Source organism: Trachurus japonicus, chromosome 24 (assembly GCF_045865225.1).
Source record: "Trachurus japonicus isolate A0001 chromosome 24, Traja_1.0".
In the NCBI taxonomy this organism is placed as follows: Eukaryota; Metazoa; Chordata; class Actinopteri; order Carangiformes; family Carangidae; genus Trachurus; species Trachurus japonicus.
In genome coordinates this window covers 7372009-7398509 of record NC_140930.1, presented here as the reverse complement: position 1 = coordinate 7398509, position 26501 = coordinate 7372009, and the positions used below count along the sequence as shown (strand labels likewise).

At 43.0% G+C, this 26501-nt stretch overlaps 1 protein-coding gene across 50 annotated transcripts in view; it reads left to right on the top strand.

The window, feature by feature from the left end:
- The window catches only part of afdna (afadin, adherens junction formation factor a), a 137477-nt gene that overhangs the window by 103091 nt on the left and 7885 nt on the right, over positions 1-26501 (top strand). For 10 of the 50 annotated variants that reach the window (XM_085770204.1, XM_085770205.1, XM_085770203.1 and 7 more), the window contains 11 exons: positions 1421-1539; positions 3078-3278; positions 4290-4381; positions 4546-4740; positions 5363-5507; positions 6749-7178; positions 8643-8890; positions 9581-9795; positions 13367-13546; positions 19627-19761; positions 23556-23658. In XM_085770204.1, coding sequence (XP_085626330.1) covers positions 1421-1539; positions 3078-3278; positions 4290-4381; positions 4546-4740; positions 5363-5507; positions 6749-7178; positions 8643-8890; positions 9581-9795; positions 13367-13546; positions 19627-19761; positions 23556-23658 — 2063 coding nt within the window. Of the gene's footprint in view, positions 1-1420; positions 1540-3077; positions 3279-4289; positions 4382-4545; positions 4741-5362; positions 5508-6748; positions 7179-8642; positions 8891-9580; positions 9796-13366; positions 13547-16425; positions 16465-19626; positions 19762-23555; positions 24191-26501 lie in introns of all 50 variants that reach the window. The other 40 variants (XM_085770187.1, XM_085770185.1, XM_085770186.1 and 37 more) reach the window with 12 other exon arrangements.

The following is a 26501-nucleotide window of genomic DNA, read 5'->3' as shown; positions in this document are numbered from 1 at the left end:
AGGGGGGGAAGGATTGTGGAAAAAAGGAGGGAAAGATAGAGGGAGGGAGGGAACAGATTGGGTCAAGAAGGAAGGAAGGATTGTGGAAAAAAGGAGGGAAAGAAAGATGGAGGGAGGGAACATATTCGTTCTAGGAAGGAGGAAGGGAAAGAAGGGAGGAAGGAAGGGAAGAAAGATGGAGGGTCAATTGGATCAAAAGAAGGAAAAGAGGAAGGAAAAATAAGTTAGGACGAAAGGAAGGAAGGGAAAAAGGATTGTGGAGAGAAGGAAGAGAGAAAGAAAGGAAAGAAGGAAGGATGGAGGAAGGGAACAGATTGGGTCAATTTGACCCAGAAGGACGACAGGAGGGTGAATCAGTGTGACTGCAGGTCGATCAGCTGATCACACACACACACACACACACACACACACACACACACACACACACACACACGTGCAGCAGGTTGAAGTTCACGTATGCGATTTCTCTAATTGTGGATTTAACGTCCAATCAAATCAAACCGAAGTGAATCAGACTCTCGGCTCGTTTACCTCCTGTGATCTGCCCTTCGTCTGTTTAAAGGATTTGGTTAAAGCTCAGTGCACATGTGGCTGCTGCAGGAACTAACGTGTGTGTGTGTGTGTGTGTGTGTATGTGTGACACAGCAGCAGGATTGTACCCAAATTAGAGCGAAGTGAGTCTCTGGCAGCGACGGTGGTGACTTTAATCCTCCGCTGCCTCCGGGTCACACTGAAGGTCTCCTCGTTTATTTAACTCGCTCGTTTCAGAAGCGTGTCGAGTCGTCATTTGTGTTTTTTAATCAACATAACGACTCAGAGTTGCGATTTTAATAAACGGTCAGAGATATAGTGGACGTCACGTTAGGTAAATGGACCAGTATTTCTTACATTTACCTTTACTTTGGTGCCACATCTGCCTCTGTGTTTCCAACATAATCTCTTTTGGAAAGTGACGGTGTTTAGAAATCTTTACGATTAATTAATTGTGGTGTTTAATACCGCAATTAATTGTGAAAACAAGTAATCGTGACATCCCTATATTATTATTATTAGTATTATTATTATTCAAGGACGTTTCAGAGTTAGGCTATCTGAGCCGAGCGACTACAGTTTAGGGGTCAAAAATGGCCGAAATTCTCCTTTAAGTTTGTTGGCATCTTTTGCAGCTGAAAATGTTGCTATAGTATATCGTGATATTTGGTATAACAATACTCAGCATATCACAATATTGCAATATTGTGATAACAACATCGTATCGTGGTGTTTCTAGCGACTGTTTTTCCTCACAGAGACTGAAACAGGAGGATTTTAAATATTCACCTGGTGTTTTATCGTTAATTTCTTGCACAACCGAGAGAATTAATTAACTTGTTTAGATGAGTCACAAGTTCATGTTTCTCTCTCTCTCTCTCTCTCTCAGGGCGGCCGAGCTGATGACGAGGACGGGCTCAGTCGTGACTCTGGAAGTCGCCAAACAAGGCGCCATTTACCACGGACTGGCCACGCTGCTCAACCAGCCGAGCCCCATGATGCAGAGAGGTGAGAGCCAACACACACACACACACACACACTCATTTAGTCTTTTAAAGTGAATCCTTTTTTACATTTTATTGATTCTTTTCCTCCTGATTTTGGAAGAACTCTGTGTTTTTCTGTCGTTGCTCAGTGTTGGTTCAGCAAATATCACAGATTAGATTAAGTTCTGTCTTGTTTTTATCATATTAATCCATCTGTTTATCACTTTGTCGTGTGAATAGACAAGAGTTTAATAATCATATACAGAGCTGTTGGTTGGATATTCATTAGACAGAAAACTTTTTAATAACTGATTTTCTCTCTTTTTTTCATGGTTATTATTATTATTATTAGAAATAAAACTAGACGTTATAGGGCATCGTTCAGGACCCTATAGATGAATTGACTTTAATTAATAATGAAAATAATCATTAGCTGCACCTTTTTAATGCTGAATAACGGAAGTAAAATCTGTATTTTAACTCTAAATCTTTCTTTACTAAATTAAACGCCACTTCGCTCCCAGAAGCTGCAGCCTTTTATGCTCCAGAGCTGTGATGAATGGACGATTGTTGTTTCCACTATTAGTTAATGTCAGTGATTTTGCTGATGATGATGATGGAGGAGACACAGACACAGACACACACACACACACACACACACACACACACACACACACACACACAGACTGGTCCAGACACTGAGTCCTTGTTGTCTTCTGAGCAGAGCAGCAGTAAAAAAGCAGCTTTGCAGACTGGAGGATATAATGAGTGTTTGTGGCCAGAGCCAGAGCCTCTGTCTGTCTGTCTGTGTCTGTGCTGATGTCTGAGTGTGTGTGTGTGTGCAGCTTTTCACACACACACACACACACACTGAGAGTTTACTGCTCGTCTGGTCTTTGTCTGCTGGAATGTGACCCCGGACTCGAGGAAGTCTTCTGGCCCGGCCGGCTCTGCTCTGTGGTCCAGGATGACGCTCGGAGTGGGTGTTGCTCCCAAATTCTCCCCTCGACTCTACCACAGCGAGTTCCAGACAGTGAAGTGAAAAAAAAAAAAAAAAGTGAAACCACCGGGCGGTGCGAAGGACACCAGGTCGTTATTTAATAAAAACCCTAATGTTCAGAAGAAAGAAGAAAAAAAAAAACTTGGACAAGTGAACAGGAGAGAGAGCCGGTTCCCACGGTCCGAGAGCGACGTGACAACACGGAGCAACACGAGATTGTAAAAACATCATCGTGTAATCATAAAGTAGTATTGAAAAGCAATTAAAGAGTCGTTAGGGATGGTTGTATGATAATAAACGGATACCTCTAATCGCATTTTAAAGACTTCTGCGAAGATTAAACACGTTTTTTTTTTGTTTTTTTTTCCTGACATTTATAGAAGAAATAAACAATTAAAAATGAAACTCAAACAAACTTTCATTTAAAATACACAAAGATTAAATTCAAAAGAGCTCTAAATTAACTCCTGATTAAAGGAACCACAACAAACACACATACTATATGGGTCGGTTTTTTCTAGCAGATAAAAGTCTCACCGCTTGTGTCTCTCCCTCTCCAGCTTCGGACCGAGGCCGTGAGAAGAACGGGAAGATGCGACCAAAGAGCGAAGGCTTTGAGTTGTACAACAGCTCGGTGCAGAACGGCTCCCCGGAGAGTCCGCAGGCCGGCTGGGACTGTTACCCCGAACCAAAGAAGATGAGCAGCGAAGACCGGCTCCTCAAGAACCGGGCCGACCACCGCTCCAGCCCCAACGTAGCCAGTAAGTCTTTTCATCTCTTTTAGGTCTTAAATTGTTTTAAATCCAGAAACAACCAGTTCATCTTTCCTGTTAAATTCTGGATATTACATTTACCACGTTATAATAACACACACTTAAAGGGATAGGGATCAACATTTTTGGCAAATCCTCCTCTCACCATAATCCCTATAGTCGTAGCAGTAGGTTCATCATCTTTAATGATCGGTGCATGTTGTTTTGAGATCGGCGGGGCAGAGTCGTGAGCTGCTCAGTGAACACAATGGAGGTGAACGGTCGGTACAGATCCCCTGTCCCTCATCAAACTCATCAAATACACAATCCAACAACTCCACAACGCTCTGGTGGACAAGTTGTGACCTGCACATTCACCACACCTTGAAATAATCATGTAACATTACGAGACAGAGTTGTTTTAGAGGCAAATGCAGCCGAAACTACATCCCAGACACGGCTGCTGGGCGGAGGGATTTCAAAAGCTCAAGTATTTCAGAGGATTTGCTTCATGTGTCGTAATGTTACATCATTATACATGATTATCTCATAGCGTGGTGAATGTGCAGGTCACAACTTGTCCACCTGAGCGTTGTGCAGGTATTGGAATTGGTGTATTTGATGAGTTTGATGAGGGACAGGGGACCTGTACCGTTCACCTCCATTGTGTTCACTGAGCAGCTCACGTCTCTGCCCCGCCGATCTCAAAACAACATGCACCGATAATGAAAGGTAATGAACCTGCTGCTACGACTATAGGGATTACGGTGAGAGGAGGATCTGACTAAATGTTGAACTATCCCTTTAAAATGTTACCGCCGAATGAATCAGAAACAGTAGTTACACCAGTTTGGGATTGATTTGTCCTGTGCTGTAATGAAACTGGAATAAAAAAACTGGATGAAAAACTACTTCAGCTCATTACAGGAACTCGTTTGTCCCTAATTCATTCGTTGCATGTTGTTAAATATATCTGCTAAAACAGTCGTCTCTCCTCCTCTTCACCTCCTCCTCCTCCAGATCAGGGCCAGAGTCCAGCGAGTAAGGCCGTGTACCCCGGAGGACCCGGCACTAAGATCACCTCCGTCTCCACCGGCAACCTTTGCGCAGACGTGAGTAACTGAACCCTGGCGTCTCTCCGTGAGGAATGTCGAGCGACATCGCCGACGCTCAAATATCTGAACCGGAGATGAGAAATAATTTTCAATCAGCTTGTTTACGCCCAAAATCTGTTTGTTTTTGTTTTGTTTCTCCCTCCTCCCCCCTCCCCTGTCAGGATGAGCCCTCCCCTCCCCGTCCAGAGGCGTACCCCATCCCCACCCAGACCTACCCCAGGGAGTACTTCACCATCCCGGCCTCCAAGAGCACGGACCGCGTCGTGGGTCCCGGACAGGGGCCGGCGCCGCACTGGCAGGGCATGGAGGACAGAGAGCGCCTCCCGGTGGTTGACAACATCCACAACAGCATGCAGGTACACGACTCGTTGGTCTGTACTCAGTTTAAAAGACTTTAACGGACGATTCCCGGCAAATTCAACCTGAGGCTCTGGTTTCCTAATATTTTAGGTCTAAAAGAACGAATCTGAAGATTTTCTTTTTTAATCTCTGTCCCCACATCGCCACAGCAGCGTATTATGGGAGCGGACGGATCTTAGGCTGTTTACATCCGACAAAACTGCTTTTTTTTTACACAGACAACTAAACGTCAGATGGCTTCAGACAAACACCAAGGAGTTTGTTCACTTCAAGAAAGCCGACATGTTTGTAACTGGAGCTATAATACAAAGTCTGGCACAACAGTCAAGAAGACATGCAACCCTGCATTATGTCTTTATTATGCATTATGTCTTTATCGTCCAAATAAACAATAACCAGATTTACTCTAGTTCCTCTCAGTTGATATTTTAGACCTAAAATATTAGGAAACTAGAGCCCCAGGTTGAATTTACCTGGAATTGTTCTTGAATCGAAAACCAAAAACAATCCTGTAAAGGTTAAAACTCACTGCTTCTCCATCTTTTCACCTCCTCACCTCCATCTTTCTCTAAATCTCGCTCTCCGTCCTTTATTCCTCGCCTCCGTCTCGCCTGGTAGCGGGTGAACCACTCCCAGGAGGAGCTGTACCCTCCACCCGGAGGCCTGAGGCCAGACATGCAGCCGCTCTACCAGCAGGACTACCAGCACCGGGACCTGGACTACCAACACAGAGACCTGGACTACCAGAGGGGTCCGCCAGGAGGTGAGAGGAGGAGGAGGAGGAGGCATTTACACAACGGACATTTTACGTCGTGGAAAAGGGGTTTAACTACTCGAGCTCTGTATAAAAACCTGTTTTTTAACCTTTCAAACAGCACAGACACAGTGACATCACAAGTACATTATAGAAATATTATGCTAATTTCTCATTTACACATATCTCATGAAGCTTGATATGTAATGTGATGTCAATATTCAGCTTTTTTTATCTCACATTTGAGACATTTGGTAAAAGATAGAATTTATGCTCAATAAGAGATTTTACAAAATTTCATTTTCTTTTACACTTATCTATTATTCTATTAATATACTGTATTCTAGGGCTGTCAATCTTACCCCCAAATCAGATTTAAATTTCTAATGCTTCGTATATGTTAAAAAGTCAAATTATATTCAAATTTTTAATGTTTGTTTTTTCTTTAGCTCATTATATTCACCTATAACAAATTATTATTACGTACCACGTCCGCTAAAGGGCATTCCAACCAAATCTGTTATCTAACATAACACACTTAATGTTTTACCAACTCAAAAAAACTGAGCTCGTAAATTTGAAGCTGGAGCTCTACGTTGCACACAACAACAACAAAATTGTTTGTTTTATCAACATGTTTACAACCCCGAACATCACAACCATAGACTGTAAAAAGAATGGACGTAGCATCCGTGACGTCACCCATTGGTTTTGGGGAGTCGTTTTTGTGACTCCAATATGGCGGCCTGAACAGCGCCATGTTGGATTGGCCGGCCGAGAACCCGCCCACTGGCCTCGAAGCAGCTGTCCACGGAGCTGCTCGGACCTGTCACTCAACGTTTCCGCGCCCTAATTGGCCAGAATTTTAACCTAATAACAGTAAAACGGTAGAGTTAAAAAAAAATTCACCCCCCTCAGAGTGTGTGCGGGGGTAGAAACTATCGATTGAGACCAAAAAAACGTTCTGACACCAGGCTTTGATCATGTTTATTGAGGATGTAAAGTCGGCGATTTTAACATGGGGGTCTATGGAGAATGCTCCCTTCTGACACCAGCCCCCAGAGGAAGCCGAGGGGATTGCAGTTTTTTGAACGCAGAAGTGAGCTTCGCTTCTCAGACCGACAACTGCCCCCTTGGTCACAACGCTAATTTGCGACGTTGTGCAAGGCATACGTTCGGCCTCTGAGGGTTAATGCACCTGTTCTCCGTTCTCTAACCTGACGGCGTCTCCTCCTCGTCTCCCCCTTCAGGTGTCGGCGGTCCGGACCTCTGGGCTCCTCAGCCTCAGGTCTCGTCCTCCTTGGAGTCGTCCACGTCCAGCCAGGAGCACCTCAACTTCTCCGCCTCCTCCTCCTCCTCCAACAAGACCCAGAACCAGAAGACCGGGCCGGGCCGGTGGAAGACGCCCAACGCCCCGCACGCGCCGCACGCCGTGCCGCCGCCGCACTCGGCCCAGACGCCGTCGCGCTCCGACCTGCCCCCTCCCCCTCCTCCCCCGCCGGCGCCGTACCCGGAGACCTACGACCCCTACGACCCCTACGACCCCCAGCCCGAGCTGCCGCTGCCGCCGCCGCCCGCAGCCGTCACGCCCGCCGCCGCTCAGCAGGCGGCCGACCGCAAGAAACGGGAGGAGCAGCAGCGCTGGTATGAGAAGGAGAAGGCTCGGCTGGAGGAGGAGAGGTACGCCGTCTTTTTCTGTTGTTGTTGTTGTTGTTGTTGTTGTTGTTGTTATTATTATAGCTAATAGAGATGTCACAATGACTTGTTTTCTCTATTAACCACGGGATTAAACGCCACAATTAATAATAGATCGTAAAGATCCCTAAATGAATAAAATAATCTATCTATCTATCTACACTGCTCAAAAAAATAAAGGGAACACTTAAACAACACATCTTAGATCTCAATTAATGAAATATTGCAGTTTAAAATCATTATTCAATATATAGTGTGTTGAGAACAACATAACATAATCAAAATTATCATCCCAGGTTGATTTCACACGAGTGTGATATACATTGTGTTGTTTAAGTGTTTCCTTTATTTTTTTGAGCAGTCTATCTATCTATCTATCTATCTATCTATCTATCTATCTATCTATCTATCTATCTATCTATCTATCTATCTATCTATCTATCTATCTATCTATCTATCTATCTATCTATCTATCTATCTATCTATCTATCTATCTATCTATCTATCTATCTATCTCCCCCTTCTCTGTCTTTGTACTCCCTACTTTCTTTCTACCCTCTTTCTCTGTCTTTTACTTATTTCTTTCTTTCTTTTTTCTACCCCACTCTATCTCTATCTATCTACCTCTTTCTATCACCCCCTCTCTCTGTTTTTTTCTCTCTTCTTTTTGTCTTCTTTCTTTCTTCTACCCCCTTTCTGTCTTTTTACTTCTTTCTGTCTTTCTACCACCTTTCTCTGTCTTTTTACTTCTTTCTTTCTTTCTTTCTTTCTTTCTGTCTACACCTCTTTTTATCTATCATACCCCTCTCTGTCTCTTTTTCTCTCTTTTTCTTCTTTCTTTCTTTCTTTCTTCTACCCCCTTTCTCTGTCTTTTTACTTCTCTCTTTCTTTATTTCTACCCCTCTTTTTCTTTCTTTCTTTCTATTTCTCTCTGGCTTTTTACTTCTTTCTTTCTACTACTTTCTATCTATCATCACCCTCTCTGTCTCTTTTTCTCTCTTGTTCTTCTTTCTTCTACTCCCTTTCTCTTTCTTTCTTTCTTTCTTTCTTTCTTTCTTTCTTTCTTTCTTTCTTTCTTTCTTTCTTTCTTTCACCAATAGAAAGACATTCATCTCTCAGCCTTCAAGTTTTATGTTTTAGCTTTAGCCTTTTCAACATTTCCTCAGCAGTTTCTTCATCTGACTCAGCATTGTTTCAACAACTTCTTCAGCTCATTCAGCAATAGCGTTCAGCTGCTTTCAGCATTCACACGCACTTCCTGCTGGAAATGCCTCTTTTTCTAGTTGTTTGATGTTGTTTTGTTTAAGCACCTTGGGATGCATTTTTTGTATGAAAGGCGCTATATAAATAAAAGCTATTATTATTTTTATTAATAATAAAAGCTAACACTTGATATTGATGCTAACGATGCTACTAAAACTGATGATGATGATGATGATGATTTCCCAGGGAGAGGAAGAGGAGGGAGCAGGAGAGGAAGTTGGGTCAGATCCGGGCCAACCCCGTCATGCCCGTCCAACCTCACAACAACGGAGGATCCATGCCCCCTCCTCACCACCAGCCCCCCATGGCCTCGGTGCCCCCTCCCCAGCCCTACCAGCCCCCGCAGCCTCAGCTGCCCCCATCCCGACCGGAGAAGCTGGCCAGTCTGCCGCGGTCGGCCGTCCCTCCGCCCGGCAGCGGCGGCAACCCGCCCGGTAAAACAACAACAAAACGTTCCTCTGGAGTAGTGCTGCACGATTAATCTGATCGCAATCGCTATGTCACACTAAAGGCCGCGATTTAATGTAAATAAGTGCATACATGTGTGTGCCGCGAGCTGCTCAGAGCTACGCTACGGAGGCTAATGGGATTTCTTGGTTTCCCTCATCAAACTCATCAAATACACAATCCAACAACTCCACAACGCTCTGGTGGACAAGTTGTGAGCTGCACATTCACCACGCTATGAGATAATAACAGAACGTTACCAGACAGAGTTGTTTTAGAGGCAAATTCAGAGACTGCTTGATGAAAAACTGCCCCCGACGGGAACGCGCATCAGCGGTTTTGCATGAATTTGCCTCTAAAACAACTCTGTCTGGTAACGTTCTGTTATTATCTCATAGCGTGGTGAATGTGCAGGTCACAACTTGTCCACCAGAGCGTTTTGGAGTTGTTGGATTGTTTTTGATGAGTTTTATTTTATTAAGTTATGTGGAAAACAGTACTGTAAAAACCTCCATAATAAAGCAAGTAGACTCATGACACCATTTACAATATCGTAACCACAATTGCATATTTTTGTCAAATCGTGCAGCACCACTCTGGACTGTTTCTGTGTTCTGGTTTCAGTCGTAACTGACCCGTGGTTGGTTGGTTGTTGGTTGATTCATTGGTCATTGCAGGTATGGACACGGTGATCAGGGAGCTCCTCCCGCAGCAGCAGCCGCGGACCATCGAGAGGCGAGACCTTCAGTACATCACCATCAGCAAGGAGGAGCTGACGTCCAGCGACAGTCTGTCTCCCGACCCCTGGAAGAGAGACGCCCGCGAGAAGGCCGAGAAGCAGCAGCAGCTTCACATCGTCGACCTGCTGGACAAGGAGATCCAGGAGCTGCAGGTGGGCGCCAAAATAATAATAATAATAATAACTAGAAAAAGCATTTCCAAGAATGGAAATGGTGTGACTGCTGATAGCAACTGAACGCTGTTGCAGAATTAGCAAATAGTGCAAGCAGTGATCACCATACAAATGTTTGACCAAGGTCGGAATCGAACCCACAACCTCATGGTCATTAGACTTCCACTCTGCCTCTAGGCCACAGTGCACACACAGTTGCAGAGACTGTTGTCTGTTAATGATCTGCACACTGTCAACATCAAGAAAGCTTGAGAGTCAAGCTTGAATGACTTAGAATGAAAATTTCTGTGAATTTCAGGCTGAGAGCAGCAGTTTCAACATGAAGCAAGTTATCAGAAGTCAACAGAGGACGACTGGGAAAATAATTCACTATAATTGTTGTTGAGGCAAGATTTGAACCAGCAACCTTCAGGTCTCCAGACCAGCAAGCTAACCACTAGGCTACAGACAGAGACAGTATATGAGGGGTAAAGAAAACCTTTGATAAGAGGATCACTGGCTTCTGCTTAAAAAAAAAAGTAAGGAATCGAACCCATGACCTCATGATCAATAAACCTTTACTCTGCCACTTCGCCACAGAGAGCACACACATAAGCATGTTGCCATTGTAATGTGATGATGTGCTGCAAACGGTGGCAGAAGCAATTAATGCGTCTCTTAACGAACACCTGTAACCAATTGAGGGTGGGGGAGGGGAGCAGAATTCAACATCACATAACAAGATTGCTCAGCCTGGATTCGAACTAGTGACCTTGGGTTTGGCAAACGGCCATCTTACCAACTGGACTACAGACAGAGTTGTGGAGAACTCTCAGCATTGGGCTGAGGCCACAGTGCACACACAGTTGCAGAGACTGTTGTCTGTTAATGATCTGCACACTGTCAACATCAAGAAAGCTTGAGAGTCAAGCTTGAATGACTTAGAATGAAAATGTCTGTGAATTTCAGGCTGAGCACTAACCATATGGCCACAGAGAACCTGAGTTACAATGAGCTTTATACTATGAGGAATCAAAGACTGTCCAATGACAGCTGAATAATTGGAATCAAAAGTCAAGCAATGAAGTGAAAAGACTGAGGCAGGAATCGAACCCATGATCATATGATCACTAAACCTTTACTCTGCCACTCGGCTACAGAGAGCACACTGCTTTCAAAACTGTTGTCATTCATTGTAATGTGATGATGTGCTGCAAACTGGTATGAGTAATCAAGGAGATAACAAACACCTGTAACCAATTGAAGGCGGGGGAGGAGAGCAGAATTCAACATAACATAACAAGAGTTCTTCCCTTGGATTCGAACCAGTGACCTTAGGGTTGGCAGGCATCTACCCTAACCCCTACACTACAGTGGAGTTGTGAAGAAGAGAGGTTGAGACTTTGATGAATGTGAGATTTTTTGTGAAAAAGTTAAATATTTTAAAAAGTATAAATAGTTAAAAAGAGAAAAGTAATGCCGATAAAGTTCAAAAAAAGCTGCACGTTTTGATATATGAATTGTTGAAATAGCACAAAGTATGAAGGACTAGAAGAAGACCGTAAAAAGGCGGAAGAAAATGGCCAAACAGAAGAACAATAGTGTGACTGCTTCAGCAGTCACACTAATTAAAGCCGCAAGTGGCGATGACGGGCCCTCGCTCGCCCATGCCACCGCGGGGCCTGAGGCATGTCGGGGCTGCAATGCTTCGTTCATCCACCAGGTGGCGCTAAGCAGTTGTGGGTGGGTGCGTTCAGGGGCGGCCCCTCATCACTCATGTGAAGTTTGGAGTGAATCGGACAAAGCATGAAGGAATTATGAGCAGTTAAAGGTTCGTCCACCAGGGGGCAGTAATGGGATGCGTGCAGGTGTGTTCAGGGTCAGTCCCTCATCACACATGTGAAGTTTCGTGGAAATCGGACAATGTTGATGTAAAATATGCCACTTCCTGTTTCCACTAGGGGGCAAATGAGTGAGATCACCTACCAGCATATGGAAACGTTGAGGTCGTGACCCTGGACCTGTGTACCAATTTTCATGTTGATACGAGTTCAATAAAGCCATCCAAAGGGCAAACGTATTGTCATGGCGAGGAATGGTCGCCGCGTCGCCACACGGACGCCATTACTCGTAGCTTCACAGCGTTCATAATGTAGCTTCACCAACTGGTTCTGCATGTTGTAGAAGTGGAATGAAGTTGATGGGGCAAAGTATGTACATTTTCCAAATTTTAGTACACTTCCTGTTACCACCGGGGGGGCGCTATGAGTTACGTGGGAAGTTAATATATCGGGACGTTCAGGGCGGAGCCATCATCATGTCCAGCAAGTTTGAAGTTGATTGGATGAAGTATGTGGGCGTGAGAGCCACTCGTATGGACATGGCGAGCACGCCAAAGTGAATTGAGCGCTGGCAGCCACGCCCTTTGACCTACGGACTCACGGAGCACAAGATAAGCTCAGCTAGGTCTGGAGATGTGGTGTACCTAATTTGAACTTGATCGGGCGAACGCTCTGGGAGGAGTTAATTTTAGGCGGGAAAAATCAAAACCAAAATGGCCGACTTCCTGTTGTGTTGAGGTCATGAGGTCAAGAGGCTTTTTTGTATATCTGGGTATAATACATATGTGTACCGAATTTTGTGTGTGTATGACAAAGTAAGGACGATGGCGATGCCATTGACACGTGTTTTGTAGGGGGCGCTATTCAGCCATTTGGCCACGCCCATTTCCAACGACTTTAAAATATCAAATTTTTCGCGAGGCCTGATGTGCATGCCAAAATTCACGCGTTTTGGGGCATGTTGAGGCCCCCAAAATGCGATTTTAGGGAGAATATAATAATAAACATAGCAATTACAATAGGGCTTTCGCTGGCGACTTGCAGTCGCCGCTCGGGCCCTAATTACTTTATTTGTAAAAAAATATATATTGTAGTGCAAAAAATATGCATATACTATACACAATTTCGGGGTTATATACAATATAATAAAGATAGACATACACAGAATACAGAAAAGTTATTGTGCAAATTGTTATAATTGTGCAGTGTGAATTCAAAGGAACTAGTCATTTCTGGCCTTTTTCAACACTTATTTGGTCTAAAAATTCTTAAAGTGTCTGAGATTCTTTAAAATTTCAACTTTTTTAGACGTTGAATAGAGTTTAAAGCTGAAAAACATAGTTGATATACAGATTTTTCTATATTTTTGCCACAATTCTTCCAATCAAATCCTTGAAGAAAATAAAAATGCTCAACATTTTCCTGCACCAATGTCACCATTTCTCTGTTTCATGTCATTATAAATTGGTTTTGGCTTGTTGGACAGAGAAAAAACCTAATTTGAAGACGACACTTTGACCTTTGTGAAACCATTTTCTAACATTTTATCAACAAAATAATCTGCAAAGTGAGAAAAAAAAAGAAATTAACCTGCAGCTCTGATGATAAACAGATAAATCTATGTGATGATAATCTAGAAGCTGATGTTGAGACCATAACGACCGGTTAGTTACAGCTCTGACGGCTCATTTTTGGGGTTTTCTTTGGGTTTTTTTTTTTTTTTTTTGCAGGCGAAGCCGGAGCGAACGGCGGAGGAGAGCGACCGTCTCAGGAAGCTGATGCTGGAGTGGCAGTTCCAGAAACGGCTGCAGGAGTCGAAGCAGAGCGACGAGGACGAGGAGGAGGAGGACGACGAGGACGTGGACACGATGATGATCATGCAGAGGCTGGAGGCCGAGAAGAGAGCCAGGGTGAGACGAGAGGGAGGGGAGGGGAGGGGAAAGGAAAGGAAAGGAAAGGGGGAGGGAGGGAAGGAGGGAGGGAGCGTGAACTAAAGGAATATTTCACTCAAAATTGAAATTTCACTCATCATCTACTCACCCTCATGTGGACTAAGGGCTGGGAGAAGTTTCAGAGTCCTCCGTGGCTTCTCTGAGTTACAGGGGGTCTCGGCATAGCAGTGCATGTCCATATAACGGTTGCAAATGGATACCAACTGTCTTCGTAACAAAAAGACACACCAAAAAACATCCAAATGCCTCCATGCTGCTCGTATGTAACGTCCGTCTCGTATTGAAGCCCCGAAATGCGAAATTGTTCCGAAAAACATTAAATAAGTCTATATTTCAAACTTGTTTGTAACGGAAGCTTCTTGAAGCTCCTCTTCCTGGTCCGTCCAAATCTCGCGAGATTTGCGCCGGCGTCAGTGCGATTACTACATACTACTACATACGAGCACTATGGAGGTATTTGGATGTTTTCTGGTGTGTCTTTTTGTTACGAAGACAGTTGGTATCAATTTGCAACCGTCATATGGACATGCACTGCTACGCCGAGAGTCCCCTATAACTCAGAGAAGCCACGGAGGACTCTGAAACTTCTCCCAGCCCTTAGTCGACATGAGGGTGAGTAGATAATGAGTGCAATTTGAATTTTGGGTGAACTATTCTTTTAAAACATGGGGAGGAAGCAACGAGTGTGGGAGGAAGAGGAAGTCGAATGTAAAGCCACTCTGACCTCTGTCGTTAGAGTGAGACTGTCCATCAGTGCACGAGGAAGGGCAGGACACAGGAAGTCACAGGAAAGTGGGGGAGGAGGAGGTGAAGGAGGGGAGGAGAAGAGAAGAGGGGGAGGAGGGGAGGAGTCGAGCCGCCTTTTCAAACGCTACAAGGAGAAGCGTGTTCCTTCCTCCTGGCAGCGCTCCCACTTTTATGAATGTCCTGCAATGTGCATCTGCAACATGCTTCTGTCATCGCTTTGCCATGCTGAGCTGCTTAAATCTGATTGGCTGGAGGTTCGTGCAGGGGCGGGGAGGGAGGGGAGAGGGTGAGGGGGGGCAGGATGACAAGGACGTCATCATCACACAGAAACGACCCCGTGATGAAGTTTGTGGAGAGAGAGACGTGTCAGGATTTGGTTTTTTCTCTCCTTTTTATTTTTTTTCTTGCTCTAAACACGTTTTTTTTTTTTTTTTTTTTTTTTTTACTTTTTCTCCAGCACAGTATTGATCACAATACAATATCAACACAATAATCAATATCTGAGCCGAGCTGACGATGGGATTAAATAGTAAAAACGTTGATTTTATTGTAACTTTTATTCAGCATCTGCAAAAACCACGAGCACTGGTCCTGTTTCTACGATTTATTTATTTATTTATTCATTCAGTAGTCAATCAGTAGTTTATACATGATCAATAATAACGTATTCATCATGGGTGTCAAAGTAAAAAAGTGGTTTACTCTTTCTTTTCTTTTCTTTTTTTAATCGAATGCAGCATTTTTCATGTTAGCGTGTTAAAGTGCGGTGAGTCGTGTCTGGATCCAGCTGTTTGGCAGCTGTGTTGGCGTTGAGAGTGTGAAGGGTGTGGTTGACGTAGGTGGTCTGAAATGATTCATACATACGTGCAGTACTTTTTCAGTTTTTAACACCCAAGTGATACATGAATGTTTATTCTTTTTATAATGAAACTATGAAGAGGAGGAGGAGGTCAAGTTTATTTATAGCGACCCTGAACACACTCCGTTTATAAATACAGAATAAATCCTCCTACAAACCCAAGGTCAAGTCATGACAGTTAGTTCTGGTGACTCAAATAACTGAAAATTTGGACCAAAATTCAGCTGTTTTATTATTATTATTTTAGTTTATATGATGTCGAGGATCCACATTTTCTTGAATAAATGTGTTTTTAAAAGAAACAGTAAATTCACTCCTCACCTTAGACGACTTATTTGAGTAAATAAAAACGTCTAATTTGAAATAATTATATAGTAAAATAAAATTAAACCATTAAAGGGATAGTTCAACATTTTGGCAAATTGGCCCTTTGCCATAATCCCTATAGTTTGAGGAGTAGGTTCGTTGGATTGTTAGATTAGAAATACACAATCCAACAACTCCAAAACGCTCTGGTGGACAAGTTGTGACCTGCACATTCACCACGCTATGAGATAATAACAGAACCTTACGAGACCGAGTTGTTTTAGAGGTAAATGCAGAGACTGCTTGCTGCAAAACTGACCCCAACGGGAACGTGCGTCAGCGGTTTTACATGAATTTACCTCTAAAACAACACTCTCATAGCGTGGTGAATGTGCAGGTCACAACTTGTCCACCAGAGCGTTGTGGAGTTGTTGGATTGTGTATTTGATGAGTTTGATGAGGGAAACCAAGAAATCCCATGAGCCTCCGTAGCGTAGCTCTGAGCAGCTCGCGGCTCTGCTCCGCCATTCTAAAAATAGCTTGCACCGACAATTAAAGGAAACCAACCTACTGCTATGACTATAGGGATTTATTTTTTATTTATTTTACCTTCTGTTTTTTTTCTCCACTAATTAAAAGTGAGATGAATCACTCTCCAGTCTGAGTTAAACTCTGTGCCGTTTGGTTTGGAGCCGCTCATCTTCAGCTCAGTGGAGAAAAACAATGTTTTCACTTTACTGTTTGTCCTCCCTCTCCCTTTTCTTATTTCTATTTGACTCCCTCCCTCCTCCTTTATGACAGTTTACATATATATTTTAAATCTCCTTCATAGCTTCCTTTTCAGTATCTGGGTATCTCCCTCTCCTCCCTCCCTCCCTCCCCTCCTTCTCTCACTCTTTATTCTCTTCTTCCTCCTCTTCTTCAGCAGCAGACTGCTGTCCCAGCTATCTCTGTTCTAGACTTGGTATGTTCTTCCTGTTGATGACGAGTTTCCTCTCCCTGCCCTTTACATCACTTCCTGTTTTTTCTGTCTGGGCTGCAGCACCTGCCCGTTGTTTCTTATCTGTCTCCCCCCCAACCCCCCACCCCCTCCTCACCCATCTTGGACTTAACTGTCGTTGTTTCATCAGTGGGGGGTGGTTGGGGTTGTATTGGGGGGGTTCTATTGGAGGCATTAGCTGCAGTCGTCATGGAGAGGCCGTCCTGGGTGATGCTTGTTGTTGGTGTTGTTGTTTGGCTGGGGGAGCCGTCCATCTCTGTGTCCACTCAAAACAACTAATGGGGAGGGGGGGTATGGAGGTACATTTGTGTCTTTATTATTCAATCAAAAGAAAAGATAATTTAAACAAAAAATATATTTTTAATCACAAACAAACTTCACTTCATTCAAAAGCAAAACATTTAAATCAAAGAAAAAAAGGATTTGAATGCAAAAACATATGAGACCCACAAAATTGCATTTGAACCCTTTTTTTCTTTGAAAGTTTCTTTTGATTGAAGTGAGTTGTTTAATCAACTTTTTTTTTTGATTGAATAATAAAGAGACAAATATCCTACCCATAATATAGCTTAAATACAAATAAGATAACTTAAATCTCAAAAAAAATATTTTCAATCAAATAACAACTCACCTCAATCAAAAAAAAAAAAACCTTTTCAATCAAAGAAAAAAAGTGCTCGAATGCAATTTTTGGGGTCTCAAATTTTTTTTTTTTTATTGAAATGTTTTGCTTTTGATTGAAGTGAAGTTTGTTTTGATTGAAAATATCTTTTTTGTTTAAATGAACTTTTCTTTTGTTTGAATAATAAAGACACAAATGTACCTCCATGATAGGAGGGGAGGGGGGGTCGAGGGTGATTAAAAACATGGCGTCTCCCAAATAATAATAAAAAAAACAACAAAAAAAACCACAGGAAACTGAAGTCGTCAGCGGTCGTGTTTTGAGTGAATACTGAGGTGGCGCCTGCTGCATGTGGCTGAATCCATCACTGGAGGACGGGGGGGTTGGGGTGGTGGGAGGTGGTGGGGGGTGTCCCGGCGCTACATCTTCATCATCATGTTGTGTGGTGTCTATGAATCCATCATCCATCTGTGTGTGACAAGCTGCGCCTCTTTGTGTTCGTCTGTTAAAGAGTCTGTTCACCAGGAATACACACACAAACAAAAAAGGGTTTTCTCACTTATTTTAAAGGGATACCTCACCCAACATCGATACTTCACCAATCATCTACTCACCGTCATGCCAAGGAAGGGTTTGGAGAACTTTCAGAGTCATCAAAACGCTTTAGGAGTTCCAGGGGGGGTCCGGCTGGCAACAGGTTTTTTCATATAATGGCGGCGGATAGAGTTCACTTTTGAATCGTCCAAAACACACACTATGAAACATCCAAATACCTCCATACAGACGAGCAGTATGGAAGTATTTGGATGTTTCATAGTAATAATTGGTGAATTATCAATTTTGGGTGAAGTATCCCTTTAATTAAAGTGTAGTCTCACCATGCAGGTCATCCTGGTTCCAGATGTCGACAAAATATGTATCTTTAGTCTTTTACACAGCAAAGGTTCAGTTAATTCACACACAGGCCGAGCACTCGCCTCCTAATCATGTACAAGTTGTAATATAGCACTATAATTTCGTGAATAAAAGATTATTCATCAAATCAAATCAGAAAAATATCGTATATATAAGAAGTAACCAATTATTTATCAAGGGGGCAGTTGTCGGTCTGAGAAGTGAAGCTCACTTCCGGGTTCAAAAAACTGCAATCCCCCCGGCTTCCTCTGGGGGCTGGTGTCAGAAGGGAGCATTCCCCATAGACCCCCATGTTAAAATCACCCACTTTACATCCTCAGTAAACATGTTAAAAGCCTGGTGTCAGAACGTTTTTTTTTCTCAATCGATAGTTTCTACCCCCGCACACACTCTGAGGGGGGTGAATTTTTTTTTAACTCTACCGTTTTACTGTTATTAGGTTAAAACTCTGACCAATTAGGGCGCGGAAACGTTGAGTGACAGGTCCGAGCAGCTCCGTGGACAGGCTGCTTCGAGGCCAGTGGGCGGGCTCTCGGCCGGCCAATCCAACATGGCGCTGTTCAGGCCGCCATATTTGAGTCACAAAAACGACTCCCCAAAACCAATGGGTGACGTCACGGACGCTACGTCCATTCTTTTTACAGTCTATGTTATTTATGCATAAAAGAATTACCAATTATTTATGCATTAATAAATTAGAAATACATAAAATTGATATTTTAATAAAAATTCATAAATTTAACTTAAAATAAGCATCAGAAAACATAGATAATGCCTTCAAATCAATATATGACCATAGTAACACTGGGTACTTAACACTTTTAATTAAAATCAGTGTTGCTATAATTATTGCAGATGTCTCGTTTTTGTTTGTCTTTGTTTTAGAGACGCCTTTTTTTCTTTCTGCGAGTAAAACAAACACAGCGGCGTCTCTGTCTCCGGTCGGGTGGAGACAGACGTCTCTTTCAGTTTCTGCATGGACAGATTCCACTGAAGGTGTTTTGTAAAGTGGCTGAACTGACTCTTTAACCAAGAGAGGGTCTGTTTGTCTGTTTGTCTGTTTGTTTGTTTTGTTTTGTTTTGTGTGTCACCGTGTGTCACTGGGTTTGTGTTGGGATGCTGCTCCGCTTCAGGTGCGTTTGATTTATCCTCCTGCTGCTCCTGCTCAGTGGGAACTTCTCTTTTTTTCTGGATGCTGCTGTTGCATGTTGTCGTCGTTGTCGTTGCATGATGTGTGTGTCTGTGCGTGTATCTGTGTGTGTGTGTGTGCGTGTGTGTGTGCCTGCCTGTGCTGTGTGCTTGCAGTTGCACCCTGCTCCTCCCCTCTGGAGCGTTACTGTGAGACGAATCAAACGACCTCACTCACTAAGACGTGTTGTTAGTGAACGTTAGTGTCGGAGAAGAAGTTCAACAGAGACTCGTGATGTGATGTGATGTGATGTGTTCAGGGTCTGTCTGTAAATGACACGCTTCTGATTGATGTTGTACTAATTGTTTTGTTTTGTGTGTCTGTCTGTCGCCGCTCTGGCACGTTCTCCTGTGTGTGTGTGTGTGTGTGTGTGTGTTTGTTTGTTTGTGTGTGTGTGTAGTTGCAGGACGAGGAGCGGCGGCGTAAGCAGCAGCTGGAGGAGATCCGTAAGCGCGAGGCGGAGGAGCGAGCGAAGCAGGAGGAGGAGAGGAGGTGGAGGGAGGAGGAGCGAGCCAAACGAGAGGCGGAGGAGAAGGTCGGTTTGTCTGTGAACGTCTCGTAGCTCAGAGGTCAAAGGTCAAAGGTCACGGTGACGAGCAGCTGTAGGATGTTTGGTTAGTGAGGCAGGACAGAGAGGAGCAGGGTTGGACTGAGATGAGCTCTTATAGGATGATCACCACCAGATTAATCAATATTATCGATTATTATCCATATAAGTAAGTAACTGAACTTATTACTTACTATTATCAATATGTTTTTATTCAGTTTATTTATTTATTAAGACAAAAACTCATTTTATAATCCGAAAAAGAAGCTGTGTTGAAGATGTTTTACTGAGTTTAATATATTGGTTTCAACATAACTGAGTCATTAGCGCAGATAGAGTAAAACAATGATTGATTAGTAATATCAATTAATATCAATACTTTTATTGATTAAAAGTTGATTAATTTATTGATTAAGACAAAAAAGCCTTTTATCATCTGTTTCAACATCAATGAGTTACGACGGAGTATTAGGGCCACATTGAGGAAAAAAAAAACACAGACTTCGAGAATAAAGTCGTAAATTTACGAGAATAAAGTTGTACATTTCCTACGAGAAAAAAGTCATAAATTTACGAGAATAAAGTCGTAAATTTACGACTTTATTCTCTAAGTTTGTGATTTTTTTTATTTATTTAGCACAAATAGAGTAAAAACTGATTGATTACAGTTTCATGTATTGATCAGTTTTTACTGATAAAGTTGGAACTTTTTACTTGATAATAGTTTTAAATTGTTTATCAGATTTGTTTAATTTGATTCTCAGAGAGTAGTTAAAGTATTTAAACTCCTCATATTGAAGAATTTAAACTGACTGTGAATGTGGATTTAAGAAAATAAAAGCCCAACTTCAGCTGCTACATATCAGTCGAACCCTGAAACACACAGAGGCTTTGGAAAGTATCCACACATACATGTGGTGCACACTTTACTGTGTTATATATTTGATTTAAAATGGATTAAATTTGATTTTTTTTGGCGTTTAATTCTCCTCTCAACGAGTCTGAGCAACAGCCAAAAAAAGTTATTATAATAAAAATAATAATAATCCATTTTAAACACAGTAAAAATGTGTCTTAATATTTTCCACAGCTTCTGTATTTATACCATATGATGTAAAATACAGGTTATTCAGTTTATAAAAACAAATATTATAGAAACGTATAAAGTGTTAATTGATTTTTAAATGATCAGTGGTGTGATCAGGTGTCCATCCATCCATCTCCTATTTGTTTGTTAAATCAAATCCAACATAAACTCACTGTTTTTGTTGTTGTTTTTATTATTTTTGTCCCGTGAGCTGCTGATCTGACCTGATCAGACCACTGACATTTAAAATTATTCATATTTATCTTAACATCTGTTCTTAAGGTTTAAAGGTGAAGTTAAAGGTTAGACAGGGAAGAATATAGAGAATATATATAAAGAATATATTGTAATATATTTAATAACTGTTGTTGATGACATGTTATTGTTGTAATTAAGTTGTTTTTTAAGATGTTAAAATGTTGTTTTGATGTTGTCGAGATGTCCAGTTGCATGACATCATCTTGTGCAGCCCCCCTCCCCCTCCCCCTCCCTATGTGACGTGTTGCCGTGTCATGTTATGTTTCCTCCCACCCACCTAAAGCATGGGACTCCCATCATGTCGTTGTTGTTGTTGTTGTCGGTCGTTGTCAGGTGTGTGTGCGTGTGTGAGGAAGTTATTTCAGTTGTTGGTTTTTGTGAGGTTTTTAATTTTGATGATTATTTCGATTTCAGTTTATATTTTTTTTGTTGTTGCCATCTCCATCATCCAGCATCGCTTCAGAAATACGTTGAGGGAATGCTGCCCCCACCTTCTCCCACTTCTCCCCTTTAAAAAAAACAAAAAACATACATATGCTTTATATTCACTTCACACACATGCAAACGCACACACTCAGAAATCTTTCTCCATACTCCACCCGTCGCCTCATCATGCCCATCCGTCCATACCGTACATACTCAGAGACCCACTCATTCAGAGACCCACGCACCCACTAATCCCTCCCAGTTTCTTCAGATTCCTACCGGGCCGACTCCCACCGTCACATCAGTGGGGGATTTGAACTCGCAGCGGGGCGGGGGGGGGGCAGAGGGGGGGATGTGTGGTGTTTAAGACATGAAACGGACCGACCGACAGAACCGAGTGAGGATGAGCTGAGAAAGGAGCAGCTGGTCCAAACCTCCAACCTCCCCCCTCTTCCTCCTCCTCCTCTTCTTCCTCCTCCCCCCACAAGAAAAATATCTAAACACATTCCTCCAGCGTAGATTCATCGCACGCGTCGTCTGCTGCTGCTACTTCTTCTTCTTCTTTTTCTTGTTCCCTCGAGTGTAGACACCAGAGCTCTGCCCACAAACCGTTTAGTCTAAACCCAGGATCACACATGAAACGTATACAGTTTGAACACACACACACACATGCACGCACACACACACACACACAGTGTTGAGGGAAGGGGAGCTGGTGGAAGTCATGGTGGTCCAGTGGGACCAGATAGATCAGGGTCTGGTTTGGCTTTGGTTTGCAGCGTTCCTACGCAAGTATGGAATTTGATTTTATACATATCCGGGTCTAGAAAAGTATGGAGAATGGAAACTATTGTGTGGAAATAGAGTTCTTATCTGGGTGTGGTCTTATCTGAAGTTATTTGGGTTAATTATTTTGTATGCGCTATTGTGCCTAGCTACAATCTCCTGGAATTTATTTGGTGACATAATGGCATAGAAATTCAGAATAATGGAGACAAATGTTTAATTGCATCTATTTACTCAAATGTCACAAAATATTATAATTTTTTTTTACAGAGAAGTCTGGAAATTAGTGTCTGGAAAAGTATGTGTAGGAACCCTGGGTTTGGTTGGTGGACTTGGTAGAGCAGCAGGAATGGAGTGGATTTAATGTTTGTTTCACTGACAACAACATTTTATTCTACTAGAATAAAAAAAAAACTAGAAATTATCAGACTGTGTGAAGGAGAAAGAGAAAAAGTCCTGGATCTAGGATCAGGTCAAGTGTCGGATGGTGGATGGTTGAAAATATACAGCTCAGAGGCATCTTTTATAAAACTAATTTATTCTTAAACTTAAACATTGGTTGTTTTTTTGAGGTAAATTCATGCAAAACCGCTGATGCGCGTTGCCTTCAGGGACAGTTTTTCAACAAGCAGTCTCTGCATTTGCCTCTAAAACAACTCTGTCTGGTAACGTTCTGTTATTATCTCATAGCGTGGTGAATGTGCAGGTCACAACTTGTCCACCAGAGCGTTTTGGAGTTGTTGGATTGTGTATTTGATGAGTTTGATGAGGGGAAACCCAAGAAATCCCATTAGCCGCCTCCGTAGCGTAGCTCTGAGCAGCTCGCGGGTCTGCTCCGCCGTTCTAAAAATAGCTTGCACCGACAATTAAAGGTTAAACGAACCTACTGCTACGACTATAGGGATTATGGCAATGGGCCAATTTGCCAAAATGTTGAACTATCCCTTTAAGACGTTTTATAACTGAGATAACTTGATCTATGTCTGAGCATCCGTCCTGATGGTTTTAGTTTGTGTCGTCAGTGTGTGAGCGTCTGGACAGATGTGGCGTCCCAACTAGCGCCCTCGCCGCTGTAGCCTGTAGCTGATTAGCCTAGCCTAGCCTAGCCTAGCGTAGCGAATGAGTGTCCTTGACCTTGTCCTTGAGGTTGAGAGCCAATGAAGAGTGGTGAAGCGTGAAACTAACAGGTTGTCCCCCTCATTCCCCCCTCCCCCTCCTCCCCCAGAGGAGACAGGAGCAGGAGTACTACACTCGCCTGGAGGCCGAGCGGCGCCGGCAGCACGACGAGGCCGAGAGAAAGCTGCTGACGCCCGACGAGCCGGCCGCCGGTCTGTATCGGCCCCCGCTGCCCCGGGACTACCAACCCCCCCACCACGCCCCCACCCTTGCCCCCGCCCCCCAACAACAACACAACAACCCTACTAACACCCCCCCGCCCCCCCCACAGAGAAACACCTCCTACCTCAAAACGCAGGTCACCTCCCCCGACACGCTCTACACCGCCAAGTTTGTCTCCTACGCGGGCGACGAGGAAGACGAGGAGGAAGGCAAGGAAGCCACCAAAGGGCGCAGCGGCGTTGGCGGCGGCATTGGCGTTGGTATTGGTGTTGGTGTCGGCGGTCAGGTGAAGCTGTCGGCCACGCGGAAGTCGTACGGCGACCTCACCTCGCCTTCTTCCACCAATCACAGCCGGCCGCCGCCGCCGACCGCACGCAAGCCCCGCCCTCTTTCTGACGGCATCTTCCTGTCTGGCTCGTTCCAGCCGCCGCCATTCGTCAACAACAACAACTCCAACAGTACAGGGCCCCCCCTCCCTGCCAAACCCAGCTCCGTGCCCCCCCCCCGGAGGCTATAACAAAGGTAGAAACAGAGAGAGAGAGCGATAGAGGGAGAGAGAGGAGTCAGGCTCGCCACCGCGTCCTCCACACCTCCCACACCTCCTCCCTCTCATCCACCTCTCACTCCTCATTTTTATTTTTTAGTTTGTGTTTCTTTGGATCTGGTTTTTTATTGTGGTAACACTTTGCAATAAGGGTCCCTTAATTAACGTTAGTTAGTACATTATTAAGCATTAATTAACTGTTTACAGATATATTAACAATCATTATTATGTATTACTTAGGGTTAGGAAACACATTAATCAATGTAGCCTATTAGTAAGCAGTTAATTAATGTTTACTACTCAAAGTTAGTTGATAAATTATTAAGTAATAATAAAAGTTGAATAATAATTAGTTATCATTATGTATGCATTACTCAGCATTAAAGCAGAAGTAAGCGATCCGGTCGTTTTGGCTAACTTCCTGTCAGCTGATGGAGTTAGCAGTCCCCGCCCTCGTCCCTACGTCCCCACATTCACGCGCATCCCTTGGCTGCACACACAGAGAGGACTGCCCCTTTATGCCGTTCTCTCTCCTCATTGGATAAAGGTTGTAGGATACAAGGAAAGTTTTCTCCTCGGCTTACAGCAGAGCAGAGTGACTGACAGACCCGTGTTTCAGACCAAACACTCTATAAAAGTGATTGCCGTCGGAAGATAGCACTATTTAAGACTTATATTAACACAAAAATTCCGCTTACTTCTGCTTTAATTAACACAGTTTATATATTAATGCTTAATAATGTACTAACTAACGTTAATTAAGGGACCCTTATTGTAAAGTGTTACCATTATTTTTTTATTTTTCCAGTAGTAGAGACGTGTTCTTGCCTTTTCATCTCCACCGTCTTTTTGTATCTTTTTATCTTTTTAAATGTTTGTCTTAGATTTTATTCCATCGTCCGTCAATCAATCAATCAAGTCGTCATTCATTCACCACTTTGTGTTCGTTCATTTTTTATATGTTGGAAATTTCTTTATTTTCCCCCTTTTTTCCCTCGAGCCAATCAGATCGTATTTGTTTTGTATTTATTCTTTATATCTATTTATATATATGTCGGTTTGTTTGAACCACCTCCTTGTTTTCCTCCTCTTGTCCACAGTAATTTTTTTTTTTATATATATCCCATCCTCTTCTTCCAATCACACACCACCCCCCAAATCCAAACCCCCCTTCCTCCGATCAGCACTGGCGAACAGAAAAAAGCAATCGATAATCACGCCACCCCACTTTTTGCTGCAGATTGAGACCCATCAGAGCCAATCATAGTACTGTTGGTGTTGTCGCTCGCCGCCTCCTTTGTGTCTGGTTGGTTGCTGCTTGGGATCGTAGGGGAGGGGGTGGTGGGGGGTGGCGAGTCTGAGGCCTGCCCCCCCCACCCTCACCCTTTTCCTGCCCCGTGGCTCTGCTTAGCGGTGTTGGCTTTAAAGGGAAGGAGACACACCATTGGCTTCAGTTCACGCACCCATCGATCACTTTGATTAAAAAAAAACCCAATCAGCCCCCATCTTCATGAACATAAACAAACGAGTGAAACGCTTCTTCTGTCTGTGGATGTTTAAAAAAAGAAGCTCCGCATGGTCACCATGGACACCTAGAGGCCGGGGTTATTATAGTTAACTAAAACTGAAACTGAAACTACCATTGAAAAAATAATTTAGTAAACGGAAATAGAAATAAAAATGACAATTGTTCAGAGAACTTTTATGAGAACTAAATAAAAACTACAATGAACAATGTAAAACTAACTAAAACTAAACTGAATAAGGTATATGCCAGACCCATTGATGACGTTTTTGGCGCCACATCCGGAGCAGACTATTTACAGTGCACAAGAGACGAAGTTGATGAACAAATCTTGTTAATGGCTCAGCCGAAAAAATTCAAACTGCAGCGAGTGATATCATGTGTTCATAAGCGATCTACAAAGGTAAAAAAAAAAAAAAAAATCCAAATGAGCACCATTGATTTACATCGACGTCGTTTCACATTTGCATTAGCAGACTGGAAAAACTAAATAAGAATAAAAACTATAATAACCTTGCTAGAGGCAGATATTCGTCATCACAGCTTTTACCTTCAATTTTTTTTTTTTTTTTAAAGTTCATACTGGGGTCTGACAGAAAGGTTTTTATCAGGAGGTTAAAACCAGATCAAGTATCAAATCACAGCTGTTTTTCTTGGTTGTGTGCAGATATGCATCTTTACTTTTTCCACTGAAGGCCTCATTGTTGGAGAGCGACATCTCAGCAGCAGCAGCGGGGTCGGGCTGCAGTCAGCCGGCAGCTGGG